General features: G+C 43.7%; 1 protein-coding gene across 1 annotated transcript in view; it reads right to left on the bottom strand.

Annotated features, from left to right (window-relative positions):
• Positions 1 to 13,663, bottom strand: part of MAPK1 (mitogen-activated protein kinase 1) — a 122,230-nt gene extending 108,567 nt beyond the window's left edge. The window contains exon 1 of the mRNA XM_064272348.1: positions 13,536 to 13,663. Within this exon, the coding sequence (XP_064128418.1) occupies positions 13,536 to 13,651 (116 nt within the window). The 5' untranslated portion in view covers positions 13,652 to 13,663. The remainder of the gene's footprint in view (positions 1 to 13,535) is intronic.
• Between the last annotated feature and the right edge of the window lie 3,510 nt (positions 13,664 to 17,173).

Below are 17,173 nucleotides of genomic sequence, written 5' to 3'. Positions count from 1 at the left end.
TTTACATGAGAGACTGACTTGATTTGTAAACTTTCACTTAAAGCACAATAAAAAATATTTTAAAAATTAGAATAGAAAAGATTAAAAAAATAATCATAATCAGTCTAGTATAAAAGAGTGAGTGAGTGAGTGAGTGAGTGAGTGAGTGAGTGAGTGAGTGAGTGAGTGGTCATCTAAGATACAACCACTGGTTTCTTCCTGTCTGGAGGGAGGGAGAGTGAAGGGGACCAAAGACTCAAGGGAGCAATGAGTCCAAAGGACTAATGGACCACATGAACCACAGCCTACATGACCAAGGCCAGAAATACTAGATGGTACCTGGCTACCACTACCAAATGATCTGACTGGATCACAACAGAGGGTGAGTCCTAGACAGAGCAGGAGAAAACTGTAGAAAAAAATCAAATTCACAAAAAAGATCAGACTTGCTGGTCTGACAGACTGGAGGAACCCCCAAGACTATGGTCCCTAAGACACCCTCTCAACCTGGAAGTGAAGTCATTCCCAGAGGACAATCAATTATACAAGATCAAAAGGACATTATCTGCCCAAAAGCAAAGACGAGAAGGCAAGAAGGGCAGGAAATTAGGATGAAAGAAAATGGGGAAACGAGGGCAGAAACGGGGAGAGTGCTGACACACTGTGGGGGGTGAAACCAAGGTCATAAAACACTGTATGTACAAACTATCAAATGAGAAACTAATTTGCTCTGTAAACTTTCACCTAAAGCACAATTGAAAAAAAAAAAGTGAATGAGGCTTCACCCTCTAAGGGGGATACGAGTATTTTGAAAAAGCTTGTTAACCCATATTAAAGTCCAAACTGTAAAATGTGGGACTTTATTAACTGGCAGGAGCTGCAGTTTTCATCTTCTCTCAATTTGCCTTGGCCCTCATCTGCCTTGAAGGGAATTCTAAGGCTCTGCAGCCCACTCACTCATCAGCCAACCCTCCAATCCCTGGGGCAAAAGGCTCTGCAAGCCACTGGGCTTAGAAATACAAATCCATCAATGCTATAATTAACAGCACTGCAAATTAGAGCAGCAAACAAAAAAGTTTGAATTTGTGTAGAGACTGGACTGGCTGAGAAGTAAACTATTAATTTTTTGCTTAAAGTGCCCCATCAAGTTTTATTTGTCAACCACAGCTTATCTTACAATAGAATATAATTCCTAAATGAGGGAAGAACTATGATATGGCGTCAAATTCTCAAAAATTATTTTAGGCAACAGATATAAGAAAAAAGAAAACAAAGCCATTAGAGAAATGCAAATTAAAACCACGATGAGATTCCATCTCACTCCAACAAGGCTGGCATTAATCCAAAAAACACAAAATAATAAATGTGGGAGAGGCTGCGGAGAGATTGGAACTCTTATACACTGCTGGTGAGAATGTAAAATGGTACAACCACTTTGGAAATCTATCTGGCGTTATCTTAAACAGTTAGAAATAGAACTACCATACAACCCAGAAATCCCACTCCTCGGAATATACCCTAGAGAAATAAGAGCCTTCACACAAACAGATATATGCACACCCATGTTTATTGCAGCACTGTTTACAACAGCAAAAAGCTGGAAGCAACCAAGGTGTCCATCAATGGATGAATGGGTAAATAAATTGTGGTATAATCACACAATGGAATACTACACATCGATAAAGAACAGTGACGAATCTGTGAAACATTTCATAACATGGAGGAACCTGGAAGGCATTATGCTGAGCGAAATTAGTCAGAGGCAAACGGACAAATATTGTATAAGACCACTATTATGAGATCTTGAGAAACAGTATAAACTGAGAAAAACACATGCTTTTGTGGTTACGAGGCGGGGAGGGAGGGAGGGTGGGAGAGGGTTTTTTACTGATTAGTTAGTAGATAAGAACTACTTTAGGTGAAGGGAAAGACAATACTCAATACACAGAAGGTCAGCTCAGATGGACTGGACCAAAAGCAAAGAAGTTTCCGGGATAAACTGAATGCTTCAAAGGTCAGCGAAGCAAGGGTGGGGGTTTGGGGACTATGGCTTTATGAAAACATTCTGCATCCTACTTTGAAATGTGGCATCTGGGGTCTTAAATGCTAACAAGCGGCCATCTAAGATGCATCAATTGGTCTCAACTCACCTGGATCAAAGGAGAATGAAGAACACCAAGGTCACACGACAACTATGAGCCCAAGAGACAGAAAGGGCCACATGAACCAGAGACTTACATCATCCTGAGACCAGAAGAACTAGATGGTGTCCGGCCACAACCGATGACTGCCCTGACAGGGAGCACAACAGAGAACCCCTGAGGGCGCAGGAGAGCAGTGGGATGCAGACCCCAAATTCTCATAAAAAGACCAGACTTAATGGTCCGACTGAGACTAGAGGAATCCCGGCGGTCATGGTCCCCAAACCTTCTGTTGGCCCAGGACAGGAACCATTCCTGAAGACAACTCATCAGACATGGAAGGGACTGGACAATGGGTTGGAAAGAGATGTTGATGAAGAGTGAGCTACTTGTATCAGGTGGACACTTGAGACTGTGTTGGCATCTCCTGTCTGGAGGGGAGATGGGAGGGTAGAGAGGGTTAGAAACTGGCAAAATTGTCACGAAAGGAGAAACCGGAAGGGCTGACTCATTAGGGGGAGAGTAAGTGGGAGTATGGAGTAAGGTGTATATAAGCTTATACGTGACAGACTGACTTGATTTGTAAACATTCACTTAAAGCTCAATAAAAATTATTAAAAAAAAAAAGAAAGAAAACAAATATGATCTGCTTACTGTAGGAGCTGGTCAGAGGTGATTCGTGTCCGTTTAATAACAACAGCAATAATAACTCACTTAAAAAATAGGTTTGTGCATAAGCTACTTTCTTTTTAGTTTTTATTCAATTCAAATGCAGAAAAGCAGAAAGGACCTTTTAAAATTAAATGACATGCTAACAGACTTTGAAAAAGGTATTTTAGACCTGTGTTTGTGATAAGTGTTACAAAAAGAGAAATAAAGGGAAACTCGTTAGAAGGAGCTTAAGGCCAGGGTCCCAGGGTCCCCAAGGCCTTTCCAACCCTCTCCAGCCCCCACCACGCTCTCTTCAAGCCACTCCCATTCTGCCAGGCATCCCACAGCTTAGAAAATCCCTGAGAGCTAGATGGTTCATGTCCAAGCACCTAGAACAGCGCCTGTACATACACTATTTGATGAACTAATTAGTGACTGGGAGCCAAAGGCGGAGTTAATTGTTCTGTCCTGAACAGCTCCTAACTGTGGTTTTTACTCTGTTCAAAGCACATACCACCTTACACAGTCATTTACTTCCTTATCAGTCTGTCTTCAACACTACATAGTAACCCTCTTAAGGGAGGGCAGGAAAACGGCCCAGGGCCTGGCACAGAAAAGATGCTGTGACTCTTAAAGAACGGGAGTGCCAGTGCCCAAGATCATGCAACTAGAGTTCAACGCACAACTTGTCTGGCTCCAAGGTCTAGTATCTTTAGTTCTACACATGCTGCTTTGTGTTCCAGGGGGATATTCAAAGAGACTGAGGTTATGGAGGGCCCAGGTCTTACTGGGTCCATTTCCTTCAAGGTAATAACATTAACGGCATAAATAGGCATTGAGTCCTAAGCGCACTTCACGTTGCTGTTGTATGTTAGATGCTGTCGAGTTGGTTCCGACTCATAGCAACCCTGTGTACAACAGAACGAAACAGTGCCCGGTTCTGCACCATCCTCACAGTTGTTATGCTTGAGCCTCTTGTTGCAGCCACTGTGTCATGTACACGATCTCATTTAATCCTCGTAACACTGAGAGATGGGTATCATTATCCCTTTTTACAGGTGAGAAAACGAGGCTCAGGTTGAGAAACTTGCAAACAGGTATATAAATGGTCAAAACTCATGCTCTCACTCACTCTACCATACACACTCCCAGAAAGAAGACAAAACCCTGTGGTGTGGCCAGGGACACAGTAATGGTTGTCTAAGAAAATCTGGTTGAGAACTCACTCACTGAGTGGTGGGTTCTCAGGTGTTTATTGTTAGGCTGCACAACTCACATATATATCATTAATGTTATATATGTACCGAATATTAGATAACGCATTTTGGGGTTTTTTTTTTTGATGTTGTTATTGAGAATATACACAGCAAAACATACAGCAATTCAACACTTCTCCATGTACAATTCAGTGACATTGATATAGTCTTCTAGTCGTGCAACCACTCTCACCCTCCTTTTCTGAGTTGTTTCTCTTCCATTAACATGAACTCACTGCCCCCTAAGCTTCCTATCTTTCAAGTTGCTGCTGACTTGATCCCATATAGAGAGTTCTTAAAAAAGCATAATGCTGAAGGCAGGCATTTTTCACTAGTTAAGCTAGACTATTGTTTTGTTTTAAGAAGATTTCAGGGGATTTTTTGGTTTAAGGTTTAAAGATTATCTCAGAACAATAGTTTCAGGGGTTCATCCAACTTCCATGGCTCCAGAAAGTCTGGGGGCCATGAGAATGCATTCTGTTTTAAATACTACATTCAGTTTAGCTATAACCCCAAACTGACAGAAACAGAAAGGCAGAACAGACCTAAAAGCAACCCAAAGCCCTTTGGCCCCTGCTGTTTCTCCAGTCCTCTCCTTCCTTCCTTTCTCCACAGGCTCCACCAGCAGGGAACAGTTTCACTCTGGAGAAGAGCAGGGGAAATGGCATTAAGAACTTTAAACTAGTCAGTCAGCAGTCAATGAGAAGCATCTGTTGGCCACCTTAGAGATGCCTTGCCTTATTAACTGACCCCACCTTGGGCCTCAGCTGATGAGACCAGAGGTAGACACTACCCCAAGCTGGGTCAGATTCCCTCTCCCAGAAACTGGACTCAAGAGTATTCTGGTTGTCAAGTGAACTGAAGGCACATACCTTCGAGAAGCTAGGGCCAGCTATCTTCGGCCGAGTGCATGGGGAAGTGGTAAAAAGTGGTTTAAAAAAAAAAAAAAATCCAGCTATGCAGAGAAACAGCACATAAAAAGATTTTATAAATGTAAAAGTAACTGCCTTGGTCTGACTATTTTCCAGTTCCTGGCTCCAACCACACCTGAAGCTTTAACTATACTTCCTGTCCCTGAGTATCTAGACAAAGACCCCCAGATCTTAATCATGAACTTTTCATTTTACTCAAGCTAGTTCCAGGAGGTTTCTGTAACGTACAACCATGATTCTACTTCTCTCCAGACCCACTGCCACCACCCTAGTCCAAGCTACCACAATCTCTCATCTGCAGATACTTCCTAATAGGTTTCCCCCACTCTACTTTTGTACATCTACAATCTGAAACACTCCAGCTAGTTCCAAGTCACTCTCCAGGTCCCAGCTTAAACACTACTTGCACCTAGAAACTCTCCGGACTACTCCGCAGACTATCCTAGAGCCACCTTTAATATCCTCTGGCAACATTCTGCTCCTCATCATACTCACTAAAGGTTATTACGTCCCTCTTGGACTGTGAACTCCATGAGAGTAAGGACTACTACCACTGTGTTTCTACCATCTAGCGTACAGGACAGGTACACAGCTGGTATTTAACAATGTTTATTAAAGGAAGGGAAATCAAGGAATTGGTGAAGGTAAGTAAGAGGGGTGAGAAAAAATATCAACACTACCCTCTTGATAAAAACTAAGTTGCTTAAACCCTACTTCCCTCAACCCTTTGAAGTATTCAGTTGTTCCCTCTTCCACTCTCCTCATCAGGCCCATGTCATCTGCTATGACAGTCATCATTTTACACTTTAATGCCAACATATTCAAGAATCCAGGCTGTAGGAAGTGTGTTTCCAGGTAGCTTCGTAGAACAGAGTAAAGTCTACAGTATTTAAAAAAAAAAAAAAAAAAAGGTCACAGTCTTTGGAGTCTATACAAATCTCAGATCTACTTTATATTTATTGGTTGTGTGACCTTGGACAGGTTACCTGAGCCCTGGGTACCTCATCTGGACAGTGGAAAAAAAAAAAAAAAAAGTCTCAAAACTGAGGGCTAAACTCTCCAGGCAAGCACTGGACTTAACAGGATAGAAAATGATACTGGCGAAGAATGAGCTCCTTGGATCAAGTAGACACGTGAGACTGTGTTGGCATCTTCTATCTGGAGGGGAGATGAGAGGGCAGAGGGGGTTAGAAGCTGGCCAAATGGACACAAAAAGATAAGAGTGGAGGGAAGGAGTATGCTGTCTCATTAGGGGGAGAGCAATCAGGAGTATACAGCAAGGTGTGTATAAATTTTTGTAGAAGAGACTGACCTGATTTGTAAACTTTCACTTAAAGCACAATTATAAAAAAAAAAAAAAAAAAGATTAAATGAGAACAAATCTGAAAGCACAGCACCTATAGCAAGGCAGGCATGCACTAATGTTAGCCAGTTGGTCATGGCCTATCCCATGCAGACACCCCCACACCCCTATACTCCACTTCCCAGCTCCTAACGGCCATCAGTTCAGGACTCAGAGCTTACCATAAGACTGAGAATCTAAGAACGTCTATTCCAATGGTTTCCCAATGTTTTTTAAGCAATTGAACTTTTTTCCCAAAGAAACTCTTACCCTGCTAATCTCAGTAGGTATACATATGAAGATAGATGGACAAAAAAAAAGAAAAAACAAAGGAAAGAGGGCGAAGGGTAGAAGGAGGAAAGGTGAGAGGGAAAAAGAAAGAAAAAAACAGAGGGAGGGAGGAGAGAGGAAAGGAAGGAAGCGGGGAGAGGTAATGTATCAGTTGGGGGAGAGGATGTGCTACACAGGAGGTTTCTCCATTTGGGGTAAAGGCCTAAAGCCCCTCTGAAAGGAGCCTGGAGGAAACTATAGTCATAGCTCAACACATTCATTTTACAGACGATGAAACAGAAGCTCATAAATTTGTTGAGCTGCCTATAAGCTTTCCCCTGCAGTTGTGCGTGGAATTCCAGAAAGCCTGGGGTCAGAATTCTCCTGGAATCTCTTCCCCCTTCCTTGTGGTACCACATGGGCCATTCCTGCTGCCTAAAGCCCTCCAGCAGTCAGCTCAGGCCAGCTGGCCTGTCTAGTGGCAGCAGAAAACAGCACATAGCTTCTGGATGTGGCGCTGGCACCTCTCCCCAGCAGTGAAGGAGAGAAAAGCAAAGGGGAGAGATACAGCATCAGGGCTAGGCAGGGACACAGGAAGCGCTGGATGCGTGCCAGGGAACCAGAGCTGCTTTTTAATGAATGGGAACATTACTGTGAGCAAGGTGAGAAATAAACTATATACAGTTCCTAAGAAGCTCAACTGGATGCTTTTCATAAAATTTTTTTATCAATATCTGAGAACTTAGATTATACAAATTAAATTCATGGGAATGGCATATCAGTTATAAGCTGCTATCAGGAGCACATTATGTATGGTAATAATACAAAACTTAATTTTGTTCTGAGTTTTTCTTGTACTCTACACTGTTCAAAAACATTTTTCTGTTGCTTGTGTAGGCTGGCTTCCTTATCTTTGAGCCCCAAAGAATACACGAGACTTCTTTATTAACAGTTAAATTAACAGCAAGCCAAACTAAGAATATGAATCCAGATCTCTGTCTCCAGGCCTTCATATATGATATATACCACTGCTGTTCCTGCCTTTCAAACAGGTGGTACAAATACCCAGTAGAGTTCAAGAGAGGGAGTGCTACAGCAGGAGTAAAGGGGGGCAAGTTTACGGAGGAGATGAGTCTCAGAGGAAGAACTTGAATAGGGCCCAATGTTTCTCAGGTAGGGGGGTGTACCACTGGCATTCTGGGCAGGACAGTTCTTATGGAGGGGTTGCACCATGCACTGCAGGCCATTTAACATGCCTGCCTCCCCCACATACATGCTGAATGGCCATAGCACCCCCGCAAGTCAACCAAAAAAAAAAAAAAAGTCTCCGTCACATTTCCATATGTCCCTAGGGGGAGTAGGGTAGAATCACCCCCACAGAGTACCACTAGTAGCAAGAGTGGGTAGAAAGTATAAGACGATGAAGGCAACACTATAAAATCCAATGACTCTCTCATCTACAAGATCAACTTGTGGTTTCGCTAACCTTATGTGCTGTTTTCATACTTCTGTGCCTTCCCACGTACATTTCCCTCAGCCTAAAACGCACTCTCAAAGGCAAGTTCCTAGTCATACATCAACACCTTGCTGAAAAGTTTGTGAAACCCCACAAAGACAGCTCCCATGTCACTCAGGCCTTCTTTTTCTAACGCCACTTCACATATTCCTCCTGTGTAACACTGGTATAATCGTTGCATTACCGCTCAACTCCATCCCACCGTTTGGACTAAGAGTTACTAACCGTCAGGGACCATGTGAAACCTGGCACACAATAGTTGCTCAGTCAATGTTTTCTGAGTGAATGATCTTGCATGGAAGGTTTAAAAGAAGGCTTAAAAGTGATACAAAGAAAAGGAGACAACAGATCCTTTCTGTTGCTGAAAGCATCTATTTCCTCAACTCTGATCTTTGGTGAGTATTACTTAGGAATCAGACAGACTGGGCTGCTGTATCACTTCCTTAGTGTATGCCCTTCCGCAAGGTAACTAACCTCTCTGTATCTCAGTTTCCTTGTAAGTTTAAAAAAAAAAGGTAATCATCTTTGCAGTGTGGTTAAGAGGATAAGGTTGCAAAGGCAGTGAGTTTGGTTTTTCGTTTTAAGAGGATTAAAAAACCCATTGCTGTCAAGTCGATTCCAACTCATAGTGACCCTATAGGGCAGAGCAGAACTGCCCCATAGGGTTTCCAAGAAGCGCCTGGTGGATTTCAACTGCTGACCTTTTGGTTAGCAGCTGTAGCTCTTAACCACCATACCACCATTGTTTCCTTTAAGAGAATTAGAGTTAATATATTTACAAAGAAAAAAAAAGTGTTGAATAAATGGTAGTTCTACTGGCCTGTCGTAATCACAAAAACTTTAATAGGTCACAATATTATATCATCGGGAATATGATCACAATGAAATTTTGGTTGGAACCATCTGTTTTGTTTGTTTGTTTTGTTTTTTAGGAAAGCTGAAAATCAACAAATCCAAGAGCAGCCTGTCTTCAGCTTCATTCTGTTTGCCCTCCCTCCATAGTATTCAATACCAGTCCCTTACTGCCCATCTCCCTTGGCTCCTTTGGTAACGTACGTGCCTTCTTGGGTCTCCAGTCTCTGACTTCCTCTGCCCTCTCTCCTAACTTGCCCTATACTGACACATAATGGCAGGCATTCATTTGACTCATTTCTCAGATCTTTCCTCTTCCCATCCACTCTCAAGGCTTCAATTAATACCTCTATGGGGATGACCCCAGGACCTCTCTGTCACATTCAGAAACAGTATTTCAAACTCAATTTATCTAAAATAGATCCTTCTTATCTTAGGCAGTAAGATGATCAAACATATGGCTTCCATTTCTCTATTCTCATTCCTTTCCCCTCCCATTTTCCTCTTATACAATACTGCAGTCCTCTTCAGGTTCCTCTTCTTTTACCTGCCTCTTAAAATGTTTTGTTTTTTTTTTGCGAGAGTTACCTCCTTGGTCTTTTTGTTCTACCTCAGTGGTTCTTAACCTTTCTGGGAATAATGGACCTCTCTGAAAATCTATTGAACATTATGTATTGTTTACCAAAAGAATGAACATACAAAAACTTCTAACAGCAATTTCACCCAGCCAATGACCCCAAATAAGAATCTGTGCTTATCCACTCAAAACTTCAATCACTGTTTACATGAATTTTCACCTCCAGCTTCCCTCTTATAAATTTCAAGATGCCTTCTCAATATTCTTTAAATAGCCCACAGGCACCAGAAACTTAACAAGTCCAAACCAGAACTCAGGATTTCTCCCTGACAAACCTGCTTTGCCTCCTGTATTCCTTCTCTCTGATAATGGCATCACCACCATCCAAGCTCCAAGCCTTGGAATTAACAAAAACGCCCATATCTAATCAATCATAGAACCCAGTCTTGTTCTGTCTCAGAAATTCTTCTCAAATCTAAATCCCACCTCTCTTGGCATCTTACCCTTTAAGGCCTCATTATTCCCTGATTCTACCCATATTTGCCACAACCTATCACTTTTCTGGTGAGAGCCCCCATTACTGAGTCTACCCCTACCAGGTCTCTCACTTCCATCTGCTACCTTCCTCTGCCATCGTATTACTGCATCTCCAGATGGGTGGTGCAAACAGTTAATGCGCTGACCTGCTAACCAAAAGGTTGGAGGTTCAAGATCACCCAGAGGCGCCTTGGAAGAAAGGCTTGGCAAGCTACTTGCGAAAAATCAGCCACTGAAAAACCCATGGAGTACAGATCTACTCTCTAACACACATGGCATCACCATGCGTCAGAGCTGACTTGATGGCAACTCGTGGTGGTAGTAAATGGTTGTAAGTTGGATAATGAAACTGAAGACAGAAAAATAACTGATATGTCCAAACTGCGTGTTGACGAAGAATACTGAATATGCGCTGTGGATGAACACATCAGTCTTACGAGAAATACAACCAAAATGTTCCTTAGAAGCAAGGATGATGAGACTTCAACTCACTTACTTTGGACCTGTCATCGGGAAAGGCCAATCACTAGAAAAGGACATCATATTTGGTAAAGTAAAAGGCCAATGAAAACAAGGGAAACCCTCAAGGAGATAGACTGACATAACAGCCACAACAGACTCAAACATACCAACAATTATGAAGATGGCAAGGATCCAGCAAATGTTTTGTTCTGTTATACGCAAGGTCGCCATGAGGAGAAATCGACTCAACTGGCAATTAATAACAACAAATGGTTCTAACAGCCTAATTGATTCTCCCACTCCAGTTTTTTTCTATCATCCCCTCCAAAATCAAAATTAACTATGTGACTGTCTCTTTTAAAAATGGTGATGCTTCCCAGTTACACAAAATTACAGTCAAACTCAGTTGGTCTTCAGAGTCCTACACAGCTTGCCACTTAAGTAGTACTTTTCCAGGATTAGATTCTGCAGCTCAAGCTGTCACTTGCTCCTATTATCTGTCTATCAAAATCACACCCACTCTTAAAGGCCCAACTCAAATCCCACTCTTCCATCTTTATATCCTCCACACAATTATTAGGAAAGGGCTCTGCACAGAACAGGCACAATGCCTAATGACCTGACTCAGGAAATGACAAAAACTGCTAAAGAATACCCAAAAATCCTTCTGGAACATTAGGTTTTTTAAAAGATCACTATTCAAATATTAACATTTCAACCAAGAAACCCTCCACAAACCCAACAGTTAATCAACATTTATTATATGCTAATAATATGCTGTGTAGAAAATCAAATTCTCACTAGTGTATTTTATCAACCTGAAGGTAAAAAGCTAAGACTCAGGATTCAAATTCTATTTATATTTGAGTTTTACTTAGGAAGGGAAAGTCACAGTAAGAGGACTTAATATTTCACTTGAATGACAACTCGGAAGGTCAAACAAGACAATAGCAGCAATAGAAATAGTTAAATCGTATTCAAACTAATAAAAATTTTATCAGGTAGAAAAATAACTTTCAACAGAAATGTGAAGATTTTCCAGTCCACATTTTAGATGAGTGAATTTTAAAAAGAAGGGCCAAAGGATGTGGTCGGCAATTCTGAGCCTCTCATGAGACACATTCACTGGCACACTTACCAGCAGGTGTTAATGGCAGCGAAATGCAGACACAGACGTAATGCTGTGGGCAGACTCCAGTACTTTATAGGGCCCTATTTTTTTTTTTATTTCTTTTAGGCCTGACCTAATTTAATTTCTTTTTTGGCTCCTAACCCCATGAATTCATGTTAACTTTCGCAGTTATATACTGTGAAGCATTTTGCTCCTGCAGAGAATGAAGATATTCAAGATTCAGTAAAGTCTCTTAAGAAATAATTTTAACTAGTCTTTCTACCTAGCTAAGTAACTTCGTAAAACATGGCCCCTATGTCATTTCTAAAATTATAATCATTCAAATTTGAATACATTTCAGAAATAGACTTGCTGGTAACAGTAAAACATGCTAGAATTCTGAAATTATTAATAATACTATTTAAGGAAGCAGGGTGCAATGGAAAGAGCAGCAGCATTTGAAATTGGATCTCAGACTGAATCTGAAGTCTGACACCTTACTTGTATGACCTTCGTAACTGACTTTACCTAGAAATGCATTCTCACCTGAAAGAGGGATGCAAAAAAAAAACCCCAAACCCACTGTGTGATGTCGATTTCGACTCACAGTGACCCTGTAAGGCAGTGCAGAACTGCCCCATAGGGTTCCCAAGGCTGTAATTTTTACAGAAGCAGACTGCCAGATATTTCTCCAGTGGAGTGGCTGGAGGGTTTGGTGGGTTGGAACCACCAACCTTTCTGTTAGCAGCGAAGTGCTTAATCACCACACCACCGGCGCTCCTATGAAAGACGGATACTGCTGCCTTTTCCTCCCTCTCAAGGTGGCTGTTCAAATAAAATGAGATAAAGTAATTAGCACAATACCTGCCACAAAGTGTTCAATAAATACCAGTTTGCTTTCTTCATCAAACATAAACACAGACAAGAAGATTTAGGTGTAAGGAAGGCTACACTTCTACAAGTCTTTCTCAGCACAAAACACTACAGCTAGTTCGGGCTAATAAAAACAACACAGCCTCTCATTCCACAAACGTTTCTGAGGGATCTGGATCAAGATGAAGGAGACTGACTATACGTGGTTCTACGAGAACCCCGTTAAGGCTGCATATATTTATACTGACCGCTAAAATATTGACGAGAAAAGCCCAGTCATTTTGCTAAAACAGCTCGATGCATTCGTGCAGTTAAGAGAGCGCACCTGGGGTAATGAAAAAAAAACGTCAAATTAGGCCCAACTCCAAAAGGTTCTTTAATAGATCAAGAGGGCGAGGCTGACTTGGCCTTCGTGAAACGCTAACAGTACGATATCAAAATCCATTTTAAAACTTAGGAACTGAAATATTCCATAACCCACACTGGTGTCACTAATGCTTTTTAGAAAGCCTGCGCAGGAGAGCACCATTAAGCACCACTGAAAATATTTCATGAAGGCCGTTCGTGGAAAACTGAAGCAAGAAAAATCATAAATTATGTTGGTTTTCTGCACACAAGCCGAGGCGAACCGCTTTCAAGGCCACCGCCACCTCCACTGACAAGCATCGGAAGGAATTCCCGGTTTTACAATCGAACGTCAAAAAGAAGGCTACGAGGCGAGCAAACTGGGGAGGGACGGAGGGAGGGGCGACGTTTTCGTCCCTTCCCTGGGGACCGGGCTTTAAAGCCGCCGCTGCGCCGGGTCCGGGGGGCCAGGGCTCCAGGCCTCCGCCCCCCGTCTCCTCTCGGCGAGCAAAGGCCGGCCAGATAAGCGCCGTGAGCAACGCCCAGGCCCCGCCCGGGCCCAGGCCCCGGCCGGCGCGCGACCAAGCCCGGGGTCGGGGTCGCCACGGCACGAGAGGCCGAGGGCGGGCGAGGCCGCCGCTGTGTCCGCGCCGGTGGGGCGGCCGGGCCCGCGGGAGGCGCGGACACTCACCACACCATGCCGTAGGCGCCCTCGCCGATGTACGAGAGGTTGGTGTAGCGCGGCCCCACGTCGAACACCTGCCCGCGGACCATCTCCGGGCCCGCGCCCGCCGCCGCCGCCGCCATGTTGGCTGCCGGGCCGCCGCCGCCGCCGCCGCCGCCGCCGCCGCCTCCGCCGCGCTGGGCTCGACGCTCCGCGGCTGCCGCTCGGCTCCCGCCGCGCCTCCCGGAGGGGCCGCCTGCCGCCGGTGCAGCTGCCGCCGCTGACCGTGAAGGACGATGGAGGCCGCCGCTCAGGCGAACTGAAGAGCCGACGGCCGCTCAGACCGACTGCCTGACTGACGGGCGGGCAGGCGAGCGGGCGGAGGGCGGGGCGCGCGCCGAGGAGGGCGCCGGGGAGAGGCCAAGCAGCGTGCGCGCGGATTGGCTCCCCGCGGCCAGGGGGCGGGGCGTGCGTGGCTGGCGAAAGCGACCGGCTAGGGCGGAGCACTGCGGCGGCTGTGGAGGCGCCGCCGGCGCGGTCACGTGTGGCTGTGGGGGAGTTGCGCGCCGGAGGCGGCCCTTGAGACGCCGAAGGAGACGGAGGCGTCGGGAGAGGTCCTACAAAACAGAGCGTGAGGAGAGACGCTAAGGAGCAGAGACAGCCCTGCAGCGGGGGTTCCTGACAGAACCGGAGAACAACCCGGGACAGCGCATGAGGCCCGACGACGCGCCACACACCGCCGGGCTTGGGACAGGCCGCGAATCTGTAGCCCACACACAAATTTAGAGGCTTCGACGCAAGGACAGAAACTGAAAGGCCTGACCGAGATGGAAAGAGACATTTACATACTGAGAAAGTGTAAAACAAATGTGAGACCAAAACGACAGACTCTGAGAGGATCTGCGAGTCAGACAGAGGTTCCTTCAATAAATATTTGTTGAACACCTACCATGCTCCTGGGGATCCGGCACTGAAAAAAAAAAAGTATACCCTCATAGAGGTTATATTCTAGACTGAAGAGGCATGCAAATATATGTAATATGCACATTGGGATAAGTACTATGGAGAAATATAAAACAGAGTAAGGGCTTAGGGAGTAGTGGGGTTGAGACATCAGAGAAAGACACTAGGCCTCTAGAGACTGAGACCCGGATTGGTAGACGGACACCCAGAAATATAAATCCAACGATGGAAATGCTAAAAACAAAACATGAAGACTTAGAGAAAATGAGACGGACACACTGAGGCTCAAAGATAGTCACAAACACCAGCGATTGGAAAATAAAAATTGGAATCCTGAAGCAGGTAGAAGCCAAGAATAGCTAAGACAGTGAGAAGATAATCCATTGCTTCTGAATCACTTCCCAAGCCAACATGCAATCCAAGAGCCACCAACTGTGGACTTCCACACATCAGCAAAGATCAACTAGTCAATCTCAAAATTTGAATAAACAATTTTTTTTAACTCTGTGAGAAAAGATTGTCGCAGGCAAGAAAAGGAATAAAGTGCTAAAGCCAAAAATTCCTGTTTTGAAATATATTTAGTCCATGAAACAGAACCCAATTTTAGGAAACACTTAGTTTTTTTTCTTCATTAGAAGGGGACATTCCATCTTTTGAAGAACAGGCCAAGATAAATGGAGAGTACCATGAAATCCAAACCACAATAACCAAAGTAAAAAAACACAGCCAAAGCAATAAGAAATAGACTTGACAGTGCAGAAAATCAAATCAGCAAGATAGAAGATAAGCTCAAGAAAATTTTCAAAAATACAGAACACAGGAATCAAATTCTTTAAGAGGGAAAATAATGGAGGTGGAGAACATCATGGAGATTCAAACTATAGGCATCCCCCAAAAGAAGACCAAACAAATCAATTAAAGGCATTAATAAAAAAAAAAGTAATATAAATTAATATAACTGAAAAGATCTGAGGCGGAAAGGAAGTGAGTTCACTGGGATTCAGAAAAACTAATAAGCAGAAACGAACTCTAAGACAATTTGGAAAAATTCTTAAATTTCAAGTGTAAAGAACAAACACAGCATCCAATCAAAAAACAAAGTTATTTATAAAAAAGCTAAAAACTTTCTCTTCAGATTCCTCCTCTGCAATATTAACGCCAAAAAAAAAAAAAAGGAATAAGATCGATAGCACCCCCAAAGGGGTAAATTGTGACCCTACATACCCTCCCTGGATGATTTCTTTCACTCCTTTGCCTTAATTCCTCCCAGAATATCCCCGTTGCTCAAAATATCTGTTTTGAACTTCAGGTCATCCTGTCCACCTGCCCACTGGACAGTTTGATGTGACGCCTCACGTGGGAAAGGTGCTTCAGCTCCACATATCCAAAATGCTATTGGGTAACTGCACAAGTTGTGTACTCACACTGCCGGAGGGTTTGAATCTTGACTGCTCCACTTACGATCTGTAGGACCTTGGCCTTAGTTTTCTCACTTAAGAGGTACCTGTACGTCACAAGTTTGTTGTGCAGCATAAATAATGTATGTAAACAGCCTGGCACATGGTAAGTACCCAGTAAAGGTTATCAGTCATTATTATCAACCCCACCCAAACCTGTTCCTCAGCTTGTGCCTGTGGACAAATAGCATCACCTTGCATCCAGACACTCAAGCTGGAAGTTTGGGCATTATCTTCAACAACTCATTCTACCTTATTTCGAATACTCCCCCGCCCGCTCCCCGCCACGCCTCCATCCCACTGGTAACACACTCCCGTAAATTCTATTTCTTCAGGTTCCTTAAATCCTTGCTACTCAAAGTGTGGTCTCCAGACCAGCAACATCAGCATTATCTGGGAGCTTGTTAGAAATGCAGGATCCTAGGTCCCACCCCAGACCTACTGAATCAAGATCTGCATCTTAAGATCTCCCAGGTGATTTGTTCACATATTATTAAACTTTCTGAAGCACTGTTTTAAATGTAGCCGCCTCATCCCCACTGCCTCTATGTTGTTTAAAGCTTCATACTCTCTCTCTTCTGCTCTCTCACCTAGGCTATCGCAACCGCCTTTCAGTTCCTCTCCCAGCTTTCACGGTTGCCCATCTCCAATTGCTTCTCCTCACTTTATCTAGAAAGCTCTTTCTATAAGAAATTTGACCAGTTACTCTCCTTCTTAGAGCAAGTCAATAGCTCCTCATTACACTCAGAGTGAGGCCTTTGCTGACCACCCTTCCAACCTAATCTCCTCTTACTCTCTGCTCTCTGCCCTCGATGCTCCTGTCAAGCTAGCTTAGTCTTAACTTCTCTCTTGCCTTTTGGTCTTTGCACATACAGATCTCTCTCCCTGTAGCATGCTCTCTCTGTACTCTTCCAGCATTTATGGACATGTTTTAAACTACCACACCATCATGGCATGATACAACTGTGATACACTAATTTTCTCCAGGTTCCATTGGCACTAAGCAACCCACAAGTGGCTTCACTTCTGCTTTTCTGACAGGGAGCATGTGCTGACCAGAGGACAGACAGCCCTGTTCAGGTCTGTGGCAGTTACTATTCATTCTAATATGGAGTTTAGGTATACAGTTACTGAGTTATATTAGCATGACCCAGGCCCAGAGGGAACAGTGATCTAGCTACGGTGACAACAACAACAAATTTTTGAAGTGCAAAGGTGAGATCCAGGCTCTAGAACACTGTGAGA

Source organism: Loxodonta africana, chromosome 19, assembly GCF_030014295.1.
Source record: "Loxodonta africana isolate mLoxAfr1 chromosome 19, mLoxAfr1.hap2, whole genome shotgun sequence".
NCBI classification, from domain to species: Eukaryota; Metazoa; Chordata; class Mammalia; order Proboscidea; family Elephantidae; genus Loxodonta; species Loxodonta africana.
The sequence above is the reverse complement of the archived record's forward strand: the minus strand, read 5'-3'. Positions and strand labels throughout refer to the sequence as shown.